General features: G+C 37.8%; 1 protein-coding gene across 1 annotated transcript in view; it reads left to right on the forward strand.

Moving 5' to 3' along the window:
• Positions 1–8,032, forward strand: part of REV3L (REV3 like, DNA directed polymerase zeta catalytic subunit) — a gene marked incomplete at both ends in the record, with an annotated part of 133,730 nt that extends 125,698 nt beyond the window's left edge. The window contains 5 exons of the mRNA XM_084228856.1: positions 731–868; positions 2,101–2,291; positions 2,905–3,151; positions 4,513–4,722; positions 7,892–8,032. Of these exons, the coding sequence (XP_084084982.1) occupies positions 731–868; positions 2,101–2,291; positions 2,905–3,151; positions 4,513–4,722; positions 7,892–8,032 (927 nt within the window). The remainder of the gene's footprint in view (positions 1–730; positions 869–2,100; positions 2,292–2,904; positions 3,152–4,512; positions 4,723–7,891) is intronic.
• Positions 8,033–16,360: the final 8,328 nt, after the last annotated feature.

The following is a 16,360-nucleotide window of genomic DNA, read 5'->3' on the forward strand; positions in this document are numbered from 1 at the left end:
TAGACACTTTATATTTAGTGTGATTAGGGCAGAGGGGGAAGAAACACACCCATTGATCCTCTTCAGAGAATATATCCTATAGATTAGTGCATGCAGGATTGTTCCGCTGCACTATTTATAATAACAAAAGATTGGAAACAACCTAAATGACCCATAGTAGTTTACATAAATTATGATGCATGGACTGTCATGTTGTATAAAACTACATGTGCTTTTTCTAGGATGGAATGCTCTCCAAGATATATTAACTTGAAAAGCAAAATGCAAAATGGCATATACAGTAAATTACCATTGTGTGTATAAGAAAATGTGTTTACATAGATTATCTCTGGAAACGAACAACAAGGATGCCTCTGGGGAGGGGAAAGTAGATGCTGGGGAAACAGGACTTTTCATTGTATATTCTCTTACAATTTTAATTTTGTACCATTTGTAGATTCTACTTTTTTTCATTGTCTAAGATGATATGATTGATGACTTTTGAGAGAGTAGTGTCAATGGAGGTAAGAGCAAATGAGAGTGCCAGAAAGGAACTAAATGACAGGAAGTAAAGACAACTCATTTTGTGTGCTTTCACCTCCAGGTGTTATAGCATATGTTTGGACCGTAAACCATATTTAGAATTTTTTTTATAACTGACACATGGTTAAAGAGAAAAAGACATAAAAATAAAGTGTTCACAGTATGGGAAAAACGGTTATTTAGTGGTATTTTGTTAATTCCATCACAGGTATACTTGCCTTGTGTCTTACAAACAAAAAAGAGGTATGTGGGTTACATGTATGAAACACTGGATCAAAAGGACCCAGTATTTGATGCGAAAGGAATAGAAACAGTTAGAAGAGATTCCTGCCCTGCTGTTTCTAAAGTAAGTTTTATGTTTGTTTTCATATTTAAGAAATAAGTGACTAAAGTATTTGATGAAAATCCTTAAGTATATATCTGGGTGGAGGAACTATAGCCTATTTAAAAGAAACTAAATGGTTTTTGAGAATTTCATTTCTAGTGAAAATAATTTATTTGATTTTAGTCTTTAGCGTGTGACTTCTTCCCAAACCTTACCTTTTATCACAATTACATTAAAAAAAAAAAAAGTATGAAGAATTTCCTGTCACCTGGAAATTACAACATATATAACCCCAACAACTAGGGAGCAGAATAAAGAAACCAGCAACAGAGAAGTTTAATGAGTAATATAATTTATCCTAGATTAACTAAATGCCAGAAGAGGTGTCAAATACAAATTAGGAAGATTCCTGAATGATGGTACTATAAAAATGCCCAAATTTCGCAACTACAGTAATTTTAACCATAGTATTTGAGATTTTTTGTCTTTACTCAGAGCCAGACTTCTTCTATAACAAACAAAAATCATATGCTACATACTGAGTTTTATGAGAACATTAAAAACATAACAGATGGACTATTATCAGTATGTTGATATGCTGTCATGCAGTTATATGGAATAGCTAAATTAGCAAACTAGTTGTGTAAGTTTAGGTTCCAGTGCTTAAAATAAAATACAGAACTTTCACCTGAAACTAATTTAAATTTAATCCACTGTATGTCAGTCATTTCTAGTACAAATACATCCAACACATAATTTTCTCTATGTGTGTATGTATGTTTACATATACACATATATAGTATTTATTGACACTAAACAAAGGGCAAAAGGACTGATTTTGATTTCACTGCTTGGTGAAATATTTAACTTTCCTATGTCCACAAGACCCTTTTTATTTACAGTGTAAATAAAAAACAATACATGAAATTATGTCTGGTTTCTTGTGTCTAGAGCACTTTTGGCTATTTAAGGAAAACTTAAATGTTTCATGTTGCTTATAACATAGCAAATGTTTCATTTATATCATTGAATATGATTTTCCCCAAACTACATGATATTCTGTTGTTAAAATACCAAGCTATATAGTCTCCAAAGTATTTTCCAGTTTCTAATAATATTATCCAGCCATTATAAATAGCAGATTATTAAGGTATATCAGCAAATTACCCAGTAGAGACATAAAAGTATAACAATAGTGATCATAAATACGGGGGGAATATTTTATCTTTATATGTACATCTTTTTCTTTTAAGATACTTGAGCGTTCTCTAAAGCTTCTATTTGAAACAAGAGATATAAGTTTAATTAAACAGTATGTTCAGCGACAATGCATGAAGCTTCTGGAGGGAAAGGCCAGCATACAAGATTTTATCTTTGCCAAGGAATACAGAGGAAGTTCCTCTTACAAACCTGGAGCTTGTGTGCCAGCCCTTGAACTTACAAGGTAATGATGTCCATTACAACACACACCTGAATAACTAGCAAGTGCAGTCCTGGGTTTCTGTACACTTTGGAGTACATGTAAAGATACCAAGTCCACAGCACACAGTTGTTTCTTCACCTGCCCTCCTGAAACCTCACTAAAAGTAAATGGAGGCTACCTCATACTTTGTGAGCTCTGAACAGGAGAAAGGAAACCCACTCTGATCTTTCCTTCACAAACCAAACTCAGTAAAATTATAATCTGGTAGAAAGGTTGATTGACTTATTTTACATCAAAATCAATGTTGATCTTCTAGAGCACTTAGATGGTATCATTCAGGAAAGTTTTGTGTTATCTCTCATTGTTAGATTTATGATAGTAACTACTTTGAAATGTCTAAGAATAAGAACTCTGCCAATTCATCATTTTCCAAGTAGATAGCAATAATCAGTTTTACAGAATCAGTTTTAAACTTTTACAGAATATCTACCTGGTACCAACTATATTAAAAAAAAAGTTTTATCTCTAATTTGAAGGTACCGCTTGTAAATTGCTCATGGCTTCATTAATTCTTTTTCAACTTGTTGGGAAGATGTGTTTCATGAGTATATATATTGTATTTGGACTTAAATAGGAAAATGCTTACTTATGACCGGCGTTCTGAGCCTCGAGTTGGGGAGCGAGTGCCATATGTCATCATTTATGGGACCCCCGGAGTACCACTTATCCAGTTAGTAAGACGCCCAGTAGAAGTCCTGCAGGACCCGACTCTGAGACTTAATGCCACGTACTACATCACCAAACAAATCCTTCCACCTCTGGCAAGAATCTTCTCACTTATTGGTATAGATGTCTTCAACTGGTATCATGAGTTACCAAGGGTAAGCTAACTAAACTTGTGCTATTATTTGAAAGAGAATTCACTTAAAATGTCTAGTAGAACTAAAAATTTTATTTATGTACTATGAGAAACAGATGCTCTGTTATCCTGAACTGGCAAAGGCAATACACTTTTCTGGTTTCCTAAAACAAGCAATTTTATACAAAAACCTTACCTCTGACAGAAGCTATTTATTTAAAATAAGTCCAACAACTATTTCAGTGATAAGCACTTTACAGAATAACTCAAATAAACCAAATAAAAGCTAAATGAAAGGGAACAAAAAGTTCTTTCAAATAGTTTTAAGAAATATATAGAATATAGCATCTAGACATAGTCCTGAAGAAACTAGACTGAAGAAATAATGTCATACTAAAGTAAAACATGCAATGTAGAATGTTAGCAAAAGGAGCTTTGCTTGAACTCTTCTTTCTTAATTTACTCATTAGAAACCTGAAGGTATGTTATGTGATTCTGTAATAATCTGGGATACATTTTTCTAGGAGAGTAATATTTATCTTCTGGTGAGAGTTAGATTTGTTCAGTCATTTGCTGATATGCCATGAAAGGCGTGAGGACATTCAGGCAAACTGATAAAAGCTGATAGTTAAATTTTCTTTCTGAGTAAGTACTCATGGCCTCAAGGAAAAGAGTAAGATAGGAAATAGATTGAAGCTTTGTTTCAGAGAGTCTGCTATCATCAGTTATGCTGTATCCTGTCTCTGCATCAAAAAGCTTAGACCTTTATTATTGTCTTTCATTTCATCACCATAAGAATGGCTAAATCAATGCGATTTGTAAGAGGCTGACTTAATTAACTTTTATACAAAGTGATTTATAAGCCACTAGAAAAATAGGCCAAGGATATAATAATATGATGTTATTTCAGTATAACAAGAGCAACAAAAGACAGATCACTGAAACCAGTATTAACTTCAGTGAAGAATTCTTAGGTATAGATGTCTTGGTGACATGTATCTTACTATATTTTGAAATGTTCATTTTATTTTTGTTTAAATTTAGCACCCTGCAAGTTTTTTTTAACCTTCCACTTGCTTTGTTTCTGTGGCCCAAATTATATATCCAAACAATATCCATTTTCTACATGGAATTAATGTTTTATGATCTCATATACCTATGTATCAACCAAAACCCCAAGATTTTCCAAAAGGAAAAAAAAAATCTTTTAAGACTTTGTTCATTTTATAGCAGTATTATCTAGAACAGTGCCTAACCCATAGTAGCTATTCAGTATTTCTTGTTTGAATGAAATAATGCCATAGTAAACCTGTAATTAGCATGAAAATATCAACTCTGTTGTGACGTTGGCTCAAACTTATTTCTGAGTTGATGTTTTTATAGATCCAGAAAGCCACCAGCTCCTCTCGGAGTGAACCTGAAGGTCGGAAAGGCACCATTTCACAATATTTCACTACCTTACACTGTCCGGTGTGTGATGACTTGACTCAGCATGGCATCTGTAGTAAATGTCGGAGCCAACCTCAGCATGTTGCAGTCATACTCAACCAAGAAATTCGAGAGTTGGAACGTAAACAGGAGCACCTTGTAAAGGTATGGTCTTGTTCCATAGATTCAGAACCCCAAGCAGTCTGCTTCTTGAAAGAAATGTAGTGAACTTTTGAGGCATAGTAGAAAATATGAAACTGGTGTGAAGATTCTAAGTTAATAAACTTAAAACATTTTTTCATGAAATATGTATTGAGAATTAAAACCTAGAACTAGAATGTCCATCTGCCCAACTTCCTTTATAATAGTTTTTTTTTAAAGGAAGAAAGAAAAGTGCCTTTTGTTCTACCTACCATTTCTACTTACCATTCTCATAAAACTCTGGTTTTCACAGAAAATTGCTAATAAACTAGTAGTTAACATGATTGGGTCTTATATGCCAGAGTTGTTCTAGGCCCTTTTTATGGATAAACTGATACAAAGGAGTTAAATCCTTTATCCTATAATACACTGTCAATAAGTAGCCATGCTGACTTAGAGATACAAAATGCAGAGATGATTTTTTTTTTTAATGTGGGCATTTTAGCAGAAATAAGCAACAAAACAGAATTATCTTGAAATTGAAAAGTGAATTCTAAAGAAAATAATAGCTGTGGGCCTCCCCGGTGGCACAGCGGCTGAGCGCTGGGTTGCGAAGCTGCCCGCGGCCTCAGCGGCGCCGGTTTGCTCCCCGGCTGCTCCCCGGCCACCGGAGGAGGGTCCCACATGGCGCGCAGACCTCTCCTGCCGCCCGCTGCTCCCCTCAGCAGTGTACTTCGGTCCTTCTGCCTGCTCTGCTCCCCGCTCTGGCTCTGGTGAGTTCTCGCACCCTCCCACGCTTCTGACTGTACCCAGTGCATGTATAAACAAAACAAATAAATAACATGCCTCTATTAAAAAAAGATAAAGAAAATAATAGCTTAAAAACCAAAGTAGCAGATTTCTTAAAGGGAGAGAAACTATCTCAGACTAGGCTCTTACATTAAACTGATAATAGAAAGGCAATTAAAGATTGGTAAAATTGTAGACTATTTATCCTCTTTGTTGTTCTAGCTGCTACAGTTTGTATTGGTACAAAATTAAATTTTAGAGAATAGCCAGTCATACCAAATGCATTAGGCTCTCATTAAGGATGATGGAATGTACACAATATGATTATTTTGTGCAACCCCAGAAACTTGAAATGATAAATTGGCTTTCCCTTCTCCCTTCCAGTCTCCTATATAGTTATTAAATATCTCACTTTTCTCCCCACTCTGTTACCATCCTACTCCAGTACCCTCTACCGCAGTCCATTGGATCACTTTCCCATACTGAGCTTTTAGGTCCATTAATGCACCTTAATCTCTCCCACATAAGGCATCTCCTCCCATGACATTCTCTGCTTCACTGTGATTGCAGGTGAGTCCAGTGAGGGCAGAATGCTCTTCTCTCACTGCTGAGTCAGCTGTATGTAGCAAGGTTGGGCCCGTCATGGTGGTCAGTAAATATGTACTGAATGAACAAAGCAGCACTATGTACTGGATTGATTACCAGCCAATTTATAGCCACTTTGCACTCATCTGTAGTTTCAGCCTATGAATATGTTCCACCTTCTGTTTATTTAATACTCAGTGCCCCACTGGCAGCAAGCAGCCCTCACAGAAAATTCCCTTGTGTTCTAGTACAAAGCACAAGCATAAGCAGGATCTCTGGGTTCCACTAAAGTTAAAGGCTGCAAGTGGTCTTTCCTAGGGCTTTCCTGTCTTCTGCCCTCAGTGGCAAACACTGTACTGGTTGTTGCCATCAATGTAACTAGAACCTCTTGCAATAATGTCTTATTTCTTAAACTGCAAATTAAAAGATGTCATACTGCTTTTATAAATAAGAATGGGTCATCTGTCATGAATATTTTTTAATTTAGGGACTTTTTTAATAAGAGAATTAAAATGTGTCTCCTATGCACTAAATAATCTATGGAAATTTTCAAGCAGAAGCTACAAGAGATGTAATGAGAAATAGAAATCATTCATAATAGGACAATTTTATCAACCCTGTAACCCAGCATTAGAGAAGACACCTGCTTTTCAGTTGTTTATGTAATGAAAAATAAATGGCTATACCTTAGTCTTTAAAGAAAATCTTTAAAAACTTCAAATAGTAGAAATAGTACATGCATTTGTCAACACAACACTATAAAACTAGCAGTTAATTATAAACATGGAAAACAATTACCCTTCCACTTGGAATTTTTAACACTCACTATTAAACACTACATATAAGATTGTAGGCAGCCATATTAGATCTCAGAAGAACTCATCAACTTAAACACCTTCAGTAATAAACATGAAAGAATCCAAATTAGGCATCTGAAATTTTTTTAAAAAAGAAAAATACAGCAAAAAGAATACAGATCAAAAAAATTTTTTTATATGTCTGCCTCCTTATGGACACCTAAAAAGTAGGTATCCAGGTTGTGGTGTGCTTTAATGCATGCAGTTTAAATCACCAATAAAGGATCTTGAAACTAAACATTGAGTTAAATTTGGTGAGGCAAGTAATTCCATCCTGGCTTATTTGCCAGAGAAGCACAGAGTGCATAAATATTTATCAGTTTGTCCTAGCACCTAAGTGTAGCTGCAATACATAGAGCTGTAATGCACCAATTCTATAGTAGGAAATAGATTTGAGTCTTTGGCAGAGAAAGTCTTCACAAGAGAACAGTACCTTGGTCTATAAAGAATACACTAACTACTGTGCTCAGAAAAACTGTGCCCTCAGTTGACTGGAGATATACTGTCCTGTGGGGACATTTCTAAAACATAAATGCAGAGCTTTTTTTATGGTTGGCATATTAAAAAAATCAAAATAATTTGAAAAACAAAACAAGCAAAAAAAGAAGTGCTTTTATAGCTCAATTAAGAGACAGTGTTTGAAAGGGTAATGGTAAATGGTGTTTGAATGGTAATCACATGGACCTTATTACAGTAGGATTCCCTTGTAAATGAAAGTTGACCACAGGAATGGAATGAACTCCTAAGGAATTTTAGTAATTAAGTTCTGTGAAATAATATCCTTTAGACGGTATGGCTAGGCTTGACTTCGAAGAGCAAAAATTAATGAAATGTTCTGTAATGCATTATGTGTCCTGTGCCTGCCAATAATCTGTGGTAGGTCTAAAAGGAGGGATTATATTTGTTGTTTATATGTATACATAGAACCTTTCCTATTTTATATATTACTTTTGTACTTTCAGATATGCAAGAACTGTACAGGTTGCTTTGATCGACATATCCCGTGTGCTTCTCTGAACTGCCCGGTACTTTTCAAACTCTCCCGAGTAAATAGAGAATTATCCAAGGCACCATATCTCCGGCAATTACTAGACCAGTTTTAAATTTTCAATATCACAGAATTCCGGGTGCTATTTTTTTTTTTCCAGTATTTACCACTAAACTGTTGTGCATGGTGCTTTTTTACCTTCCATCAAGTCAAGTATGTTCACTGTCCCGTCTATTATCTGAAGACTGTGGAAACTTTTATGCTAATTGAATTAAACATTGTACTTGTTGATCTGGAATAATTCACTTCTTATAATGTACAGATTTCTCATCCTTTCACCTTTTTAACATTGTTTTATAATGCAGGTGTTGAATTTGCTCCAGTCTGTGTAACATCTTGTAAATCCATTTGAGTAGATCATGTTTACTTCCCTGTGGAAGGAGCACTGAAAACCTCTTTAAAAAACATTGGTGTGTTTTCCTTGAACTGTCTGTATCAAGACGTGTTATCTAGAGATATCCATTCACTTTATAATTTTGACTGCGAAATATTTTGTAAATACACTTTTTTACTTTTCAAACAACTGAGTAAAATAATGTGCAATGAATTTTATACAAATGATTTTCCAAGTTGTTTGGTATATTTCCTCTAGGTTTTGCTTGACTCAGAGTAGAGTTGTTATTTTGATCAAACTGTGCAAACAATAGTACCTTGTGTAGCATTTTGAAACATTATTTTCTACAAACCGCTGTCTTGCTTTAGCTATTAATGGGGCATTGTGAGGAACTGTGCAAAGACATTTTTGTTACAAACCTGTGGGCCTGTTGCAATACTTTAAAAATAAATTTTATTCCATTTTGCTTGTTTTGTATAGACATTTCTATTGCTTCTAAATATACTTAAAATATTTTCTTTCTTTATGTACTGTACAGTTAATCTTATTTGCCATCATCTTGAACACAAAATGTGTATTTAGGATATTTGTAAAACTGTATAAAATGAAAAAGGAATTATGTGGTCAGTGCATTGTTTTTTAAACTGGAAATCATTTTGTTTTAAGAGTTAATAATGGAAACCATATTAAAATTGAATAAAATATGGAACATGGCAGTGTGATTTTATCTTGCCAATGTTAAATCTTACCCTGCTGTCCTGAATTTTAATGATGTAACTATAAGTCATTGTTCAAGCCTAATATGATTCCCTTATCAAAATGTTAGCATAAAAAAAGTCATCAGAGTAGTCTAGGAAAAACTTAGCTCTCATCCTTTTAGACAATTCTGTGCATCTACTTGTTACCCATGTATATTTAATTTAGATACAATTAATCTTGATGCAAGGACTTTTCAGAGGGAAAGGAAAAATTATTTCTTAAAAACTTTAAATTCAATTTTTTTTCTATTTTAATTTAGTAATCATCTCGTTACATAGCAGAAATAGGTCTCCCATTGCCAGAATAAGTACTTAAACCTGACTCTCACAAGGAGGCAGGGGTCAAGGGGAATAACATGACCATTAACCCAGCTGTAGAGGTCGGGACCCTCAAGTGCCAGGGCCTTATCACAAGGCAGAAGAGCCAAGCAGGATCAGATGCTCTAGGGAGTGGAGCACAGGCCTGAGGGGAAAGATAGGAGATTGGGCCCACCCTGGAATCTCTGGGTGCATTGTTTTTTGCCTGTTACCCAACATCAGCAACAAGCAGGCCACACCACGGAGAAGTGAGCCCTCCCGAAGAGAAAAGACTGTATCGATGCAGTCTCTGCACAGGCTGGGGCAGCACTCCCACTGCCCACCTGTGACTATGCAGGTGCCTCTTCACCAACCCTCTCCCTCCGCAGGGCAGCAGCCTCCTGCCTGCCCGTGACCTGTACCTGCCGGGGCTTCTCTTCACTGACCTCTCTCAGCGCAGGCCGCTCTCCTCAAGGCTGCCTGCCTGCACCCATGCCCGCCTCTCTCAGCAAACCTGTCCCTTTCCCTTTCCCTAATAAACCTGTTCTTTAAATATAACTAACGTCCCTGTCTCGTGGAGGAACTCGCCGCGTGCCGCTGACATGGGAGCTCTGGTGACACCTTTTCCAGAGTGACCCCAAGGACCCCGCACGCACTCTACAAACTCCCTCAAGTATATGTAAGTATGAAATCAAAAGATACAAATAGCATCTCTGCACGTATTTCTCTTAAATCCTGCTGAGACATAATAAATCACTTCTGGGAATCTGTTGTTGTTCAGGAGGTTGGGGCTAGTCCTCTGGACGAAGGCCTCCTGACCCTTGCATGGAACACAGTTGCCCTTTTGAAGCTCTGTTGTGAGTGCTGCTACTCACATCTTATCTAGTAACAAGACAGTATTTTCAGCAGAATATGTACCATTCTTAACCTATTTACAATTCAACACAGCCAAACTGAAAGAGTTTTTCAATTTGAGTGCCCCAATATAGCAGTTTAAGGTGCTTTGCATATGCATTTCCTTTTCTTCAGGAAAGTGCTTCCCTTATAAATCTGTCATCACAGTCTGTAGCTTAACTGCCTTCTAATGAGATTCATTCCCTGTTTCTGTAACTGTCACCTGCAAGAATGATGAAAATTGGACCTAATTTACAAAAAAAAAGAAAATTTTAAGAGCTTCCAGTATACTTTTATGATTATTTCTCTCCCTTTAGATGAGCTATTAATAGCTTGCTTTCACCCACAAAAAAAAAGAATCTCCATTTTCTGAGTAGTGATTAAAGAAATAATGACACAAAATATTCCTTAAGTTTTTAAAGACCTTTTCTCTCATTCTGCCCATTTCCTTTCTTTAGATGTAAAGATTTAATAAAAGCTACTCACAACTCCATCTCCCTCCTCCCACAACAGAAATCTCAACCTAGTTCAATTCTATTGCATATGAATAACTGTTTTCTAAGAGTGTCTGCACAGAAGGCCAATATATGAGGGGGAAATGGATAAAAATGTGCATAGCAGATACAAAGAATTCACACAGCAGGAAGTGCTACGTAGCCGCTTTACTGAGGATGATTACGACCAGGGCACAGTGTGTGGCTCCATTCAGCCCTGCTGACTGTCATGGAGCATTTCCTCATCAATCTCAGAAGATGCCTGTTCCCTGCGTCAGACATGCTGCCTAATAACCTAAACACCTCCAAGAGCTGTACTTTATACTAGTGAAGTCTTAACAACTGCATCATCTTGATTTTTCCATCTACTCTTGGTTTTCATGGTAGCAGCACGGGGATAGTCCTTTAAGGTCTATCAAGCTTTCATGCTGAAACTTCTTAATTTCAGAATAGTGTTTCTCATAATAGTCATATCCTATAAGGTAAAAATAAACCTGGCTACAAGCAGCATTTTAGAACTGCCATGAAGGGGGGAAGAAGGTAGCAGTGCACAGGCAGCCAAGTTGGGTATGTTCCCCACTTTTGGCAGGACCTGCTCCTCTTGAGGACAGTCTCATTGCAACCCCATAACACCTTGTCTTTCTCCTGATACAGTGAGACTTGTTACCTTTAACCATTTTTGGTTTTATAAATACAGGAAATCATACGTTTAATGCTCCAGTTCTACATAGTAACTTTATATAGGAAAATAGGCATGGGTTGTTTCTAGCACTTGGGACTGAGAAGAAAGTCATAAGCCACCACCAAACCCACTGCTGCTCACGTCCACACCTTCATTCTTAGTTCTGCTTGTCACTTTGGCAAAGCTCTGAGAGTGACTCCCAAAGCAAAGTGTCTTGGAGAGGAACACTCAGAATAAAATCAGATTTCTGTGTATATCTGGGGAGAAAAAATGTGATCAGGAAATTAGATGCAGGCATTTTTAGATGAAAATGCCATTTTATTGTCCGTGAGTCTACCTGATTCACTACTGGTGCTGTCACGGCTATCTTTTTTGGAGGGAGGGCCAGGGTGGCTTCAAGGGAATAATGATGGGCCATGGATACGAGTTAGGCCCTATGCCCTGGGAATGCACTCCTTTGGAAAAGCACTAATTTTGGTCATAATATTAAAGTTAAAAACAGTCTATTCTGGGGCCTCCCCAGTGGTGCAGCAGGTTGAGCTCCGGGCTGGGAAGCTGTCCGCAGCCTCTGCAGCGCAGGTTCGATCCCTGGCCAGCCAGGGAGATACCCATATGGTGCGGCAGATCTCCTCTCTGGCCCGCTGCTCCCCTCAGCAGTGTATTTCAGTCAGTCTGCCTGTTCTGTTCCCTGCTCTGTCTCTGGTGAATTCTCTCATCCTCCCACGCATCTGCCTGTACCCCAGTTCTTGTATAAATAAATAAATCTTTGGGAAAAAAAAATAGTCTATTCTGGGACTCTGATAAGATGCAGCAGAGTGAAGATGCTGGGCTCTCCACATGCTAAAACAAATCACAACAGAATGAAGTCAACAACTGCTGAGAGAGAAAAGGAAGACTACCACATACATCTGCCAGTGAGGTGGAAGGGGTAAGCAATATTGGGACCGTACAAGCAGAGGGGCGGCTCCTGTACATACCATGTTACTAACTCAAGGGCACATACTTGCACCAGGCACTCTTAAAATCAGGGACTGGAGAAGGTGGTGCACAGAGTTGCTGTGCAGGGCAGATGGTGTACTGGGAAACTTGTAAGGGTACACTGTAATGACTACTGGCTGAGGCTGAGGCTTCTAAACTACAACACTTTGTGGCCAAAATCAGGATAGTCTGATCCGGATCACCTGTGTCTCCCAGAGGAGCTACTAGTCGCCGCCTGAGGCTGTGATAATGCAAGACACCTGCTTTCCACCCCGGCAGCAGCCAAGACAACTGAACACTCACTAACCATAGTTTACTGGATCAATAATACCAGGAGCAAGTGCCTCAGGGTGGGCCCCTATACTCAAAGAGAAAAATTCCTGCATTACAGCCCTGTCTCAACTATAGTCCTAAGGGCTCTCTCTATTCAGTGCTTAAACCACAGCCTCGAGTATAAGGTTGGTGTGAGACTGCACAAGACATTTTGACTGAGGTGTTGTCCGAGGAGAAGGGATCATGTCTCCCTACCACACCACTGAGGTAACTGCCCTGGTTCCTTCCGCCTGTGACCCACTGCTAGCACCAGTGCCCAACCATTGGAACAGGAGCAGTGGCACCTCTAAAATAATAGACACATGAAGATCATGGGTTTTAAACTAGGATTACACCCAGTTTCTTATTGGAAGGGTATAAAGCCAATTTCAGGTAAGAAAAGGAAACTCCCTATTCTAAATAATAGAAACTAAAAATGAACAGAGGAACATACCACAAATGCTGGAGCCAAAAAAAAAAAAAAAAACAAACACCCAGAGCTGCTTCAATCTAGCCTAACTAGGATAGGCCCCATGAGTATAGGGAAGCAGTTACAAGCATCAAGAATCAACTTGCCCCGGGCCTCCCCGGTGGCGCAGCGGTTGAGCGCTGGGTTGCGAAGCTGCCCGCAGCCTCTGCAGCGCCAGTTCGATCCCCGGCTGCTCCCCGGCCACGGGAGGAGGGTCCCGCATGGCGCACAGACCTCTCCTGCTGCCCGCTGCTCCCCTCAGCAGTGTGCTTCGGTCCTTCTGCCTGCTCTGCTTCTGGCTCTGGTGGATTCTCTCACCCTCCCGCGCTTCTGACTGTACCCAGTGCTTGTATAAATAAATAAAAATAAATCTTTAAAAAAAAAAAGAAAGAAAAATAATGGATGATGAAAAACAGGAACATGACAAAGACTGAGAAAATAAGAGACTGTTAAAACTACAACTTACAGATTTGAAAAATAATCAAATTTAAAAATAAAGGGCCTCAGCAGCAAACAAAAACAAGTAATGGAGAGAATTAGCGAGCCTGAAAGCGGTGTTGGAGAGAACAACAAAGAAAAAAAGAATTTAAAAAATGAACAGCGTCAGAACTGTATAGGAAAAGCCTAGAGAGAAATAACATCCATACATCTTCCCGGGATGAAGGTTCCGGGAAGAGAAGAGAAAGAGAAAGGCACAGAAAATTTATTTAAAGAAATAATTGCCAAGAGCCATCTCGACCATGAAAACAAACCAGATTGACTGACCCAAGAGGTCTAAAGAGTTCCCAGCAAAATAATGCCAGACCCACACACTCCAAGACACATAATTAAAATGTTAAAAGTCATGACAGTCAGAATATTAAAAGCACCAAGAGAAAGACCCGGTAAGAACAGCCTTAGACTGACGTTTTCCGTGGAAACCTTACAGGCAAGAAGGAAATGACAAGTGATATTTAAAGTAGTCAAAGAAAAAGATTTCCAGTCCAGAATACTTAATCCTACAAGATTATCATCCAATACAGAAACAAGGGTAAAAAGCTTTAGTGAAAAGCAAAAATTAAAGGGATATATTAACACCAAATTGGACATGAAAAAAGCACTAAAAGGACTATTACACAACAAGGAAAAGAGAGACAAGGAACCCAAATACAGAGGTAATAGACACCTAAATTATATAATGTGGAGAAGAGGAAAAATGTGGCCCATAAGAACAAGTCTTGGATCAGACCCTTAAAGGGCCGTAAAAACAGTCCATCAGAGATGAACCTCAGTAGAATCTTTAAACAAAATGTTATTTTGTTTGGTTACATCAATAGAAATAACACAAAAGACAATGGAAATGGAACCTAAACAAAACATAAAAGCAAGATGTCAAAAAGTACAAAAAAAAAACCAATAAATGATACTAAGCACTTAAATCTCAATCATCACTTTAAATGGCCTGTATTCACCATTAAAAGCTATAAAGTGATGGTGGATTTCAAAACAAAATCCAACCTTTGCTGTTTACAGGAAACTCATTTTACCAACAAAACAAGCATAGAATCAGAGGTAAGGGCTGGAAGACAATCTTTCAAGCAAATGGCAAGCAAAAAACAAAAATTCAGGAGCTACTATATTTATATCAGATAAAATAGATTTCCAATTAAAACAAGTAGGAGAGATAGAGATGAACTATACATCATGATTAAGGGCCTAATACAACAAGAAGAAATAACACACATATGCATCAAATGATAAAGCAAACTAAAGAGAAATAATGACACCACAATAATACTCCACTCACAAGTACGGACAGGTGAACAAGATGGAGTATAAATAAGGAAACAATAACCTTAAATGAGAAGGTAGACAAACAGGCTTAAATAGGCATCTACAAAGCACTGTACCCAAACACCAATGCATACACCTTGTTTTCAAATGCACATAGAACATATTTAAGGATAGACTACATGTTGGGACACAAGTCAATTATCAATAAAATTACAAAGATTGAAATCATACCAAGTACTCTTTCTGATCATACCGTCATATTATTAGAAAACTATTTTAAAAAATTGGAAAATCATAAATATTGGAGACTAAACAATATGCTGCTGAATAGTTTTTGGATTAAAGAGAAAACAAAAGAAATGCCTCAAGACTAATGAAAATAGGGCCTCACTGGTGGCACAAGGGGTTAAGCGTCAGCACTGGGAAGCTATCCGTAACTACTGCAGCAAGTTTGATCTCTGGCCAGGATGCTAACCCACGTGGCACAGCAGACCTCTCCTGTCTCATCTGCTGCTCCCCTCAGCAGTGTATTTCAGAGGATCTGCCCGTTCTGCTCCCCACTCTGTCTCTGGGAATCCTCTCACCCCCTGTACCTCTGGCCTGCACCCCAGTTCTTGTATGCATAAATAAATAAATCTTTTTAAAAAGACTAATAAAAATAGACAATAGATATGCAGAGAACTCACCAAAGAGTATATTCAAAAGGCCAATGGATACATGGAACAATGTTCTCCATCACTCTCTGGTTCTCATTATTTTTAATTCACTTATTTCTGCTATTAGTTTTATTATTTCCTTCCCTCTGCTCACTTTGGATCTGTTTGTTCCTCTTTTTCAAGTTGCATTAGGTGTGTAATCAAGTTGTTTATTTGGGATTTTTCTGGCTTCTTAATATGGGTCTGAATTACAATTGTCTTCCCTCCAGACTTTTGTGAACTCCATAAATTCTGATAGCTTATATCCTTGTTTTCATTCATCCTGAGGTTTTTTTTTGTTTTGTTTTAATTTTCTCTTGAATCCAGAGAGGCACTGAACTTGGGGGCACTGGGCACTGAGGAAGCAGACTGAAGTAAGCCACAAAGAACAGTGAGATTAAATGGCAATCTTCCTCCTCAACACTGAAGTGACCCTCTGCCTCACACCTTGCCAAGGTACAAAATGCCAAAAGCCAGGTCTATGTTCCCATCTCACTTGGTGCTTTGATTCATTAACAGTTACAGCTGATTATCTGTACCAACATTTGATAGTAATATCTCAAATCTATATATCACAAGGTCAGAGATCATATCCAATTTGTTCCTCATCATATCTCAGCACTAACAGTGCCTGGCATGTGGCAGTCACTCAGATTACTGGTAAATCAGTAAGAGAATTAAAGGGTTTACAATGCCT

This window comes from Talpa europaea (genome assembly GCF_964194135.1).
Source record: "Talpa europaea genome assembly, chromosome: 2".
NCBI classification, from domain to species: domain Eukaryota; kingdom Metazoa; phylum Chordata; class Mammalia; order Eulipotyphla; family Talpidae; genus Talpa; species Talpa europaea.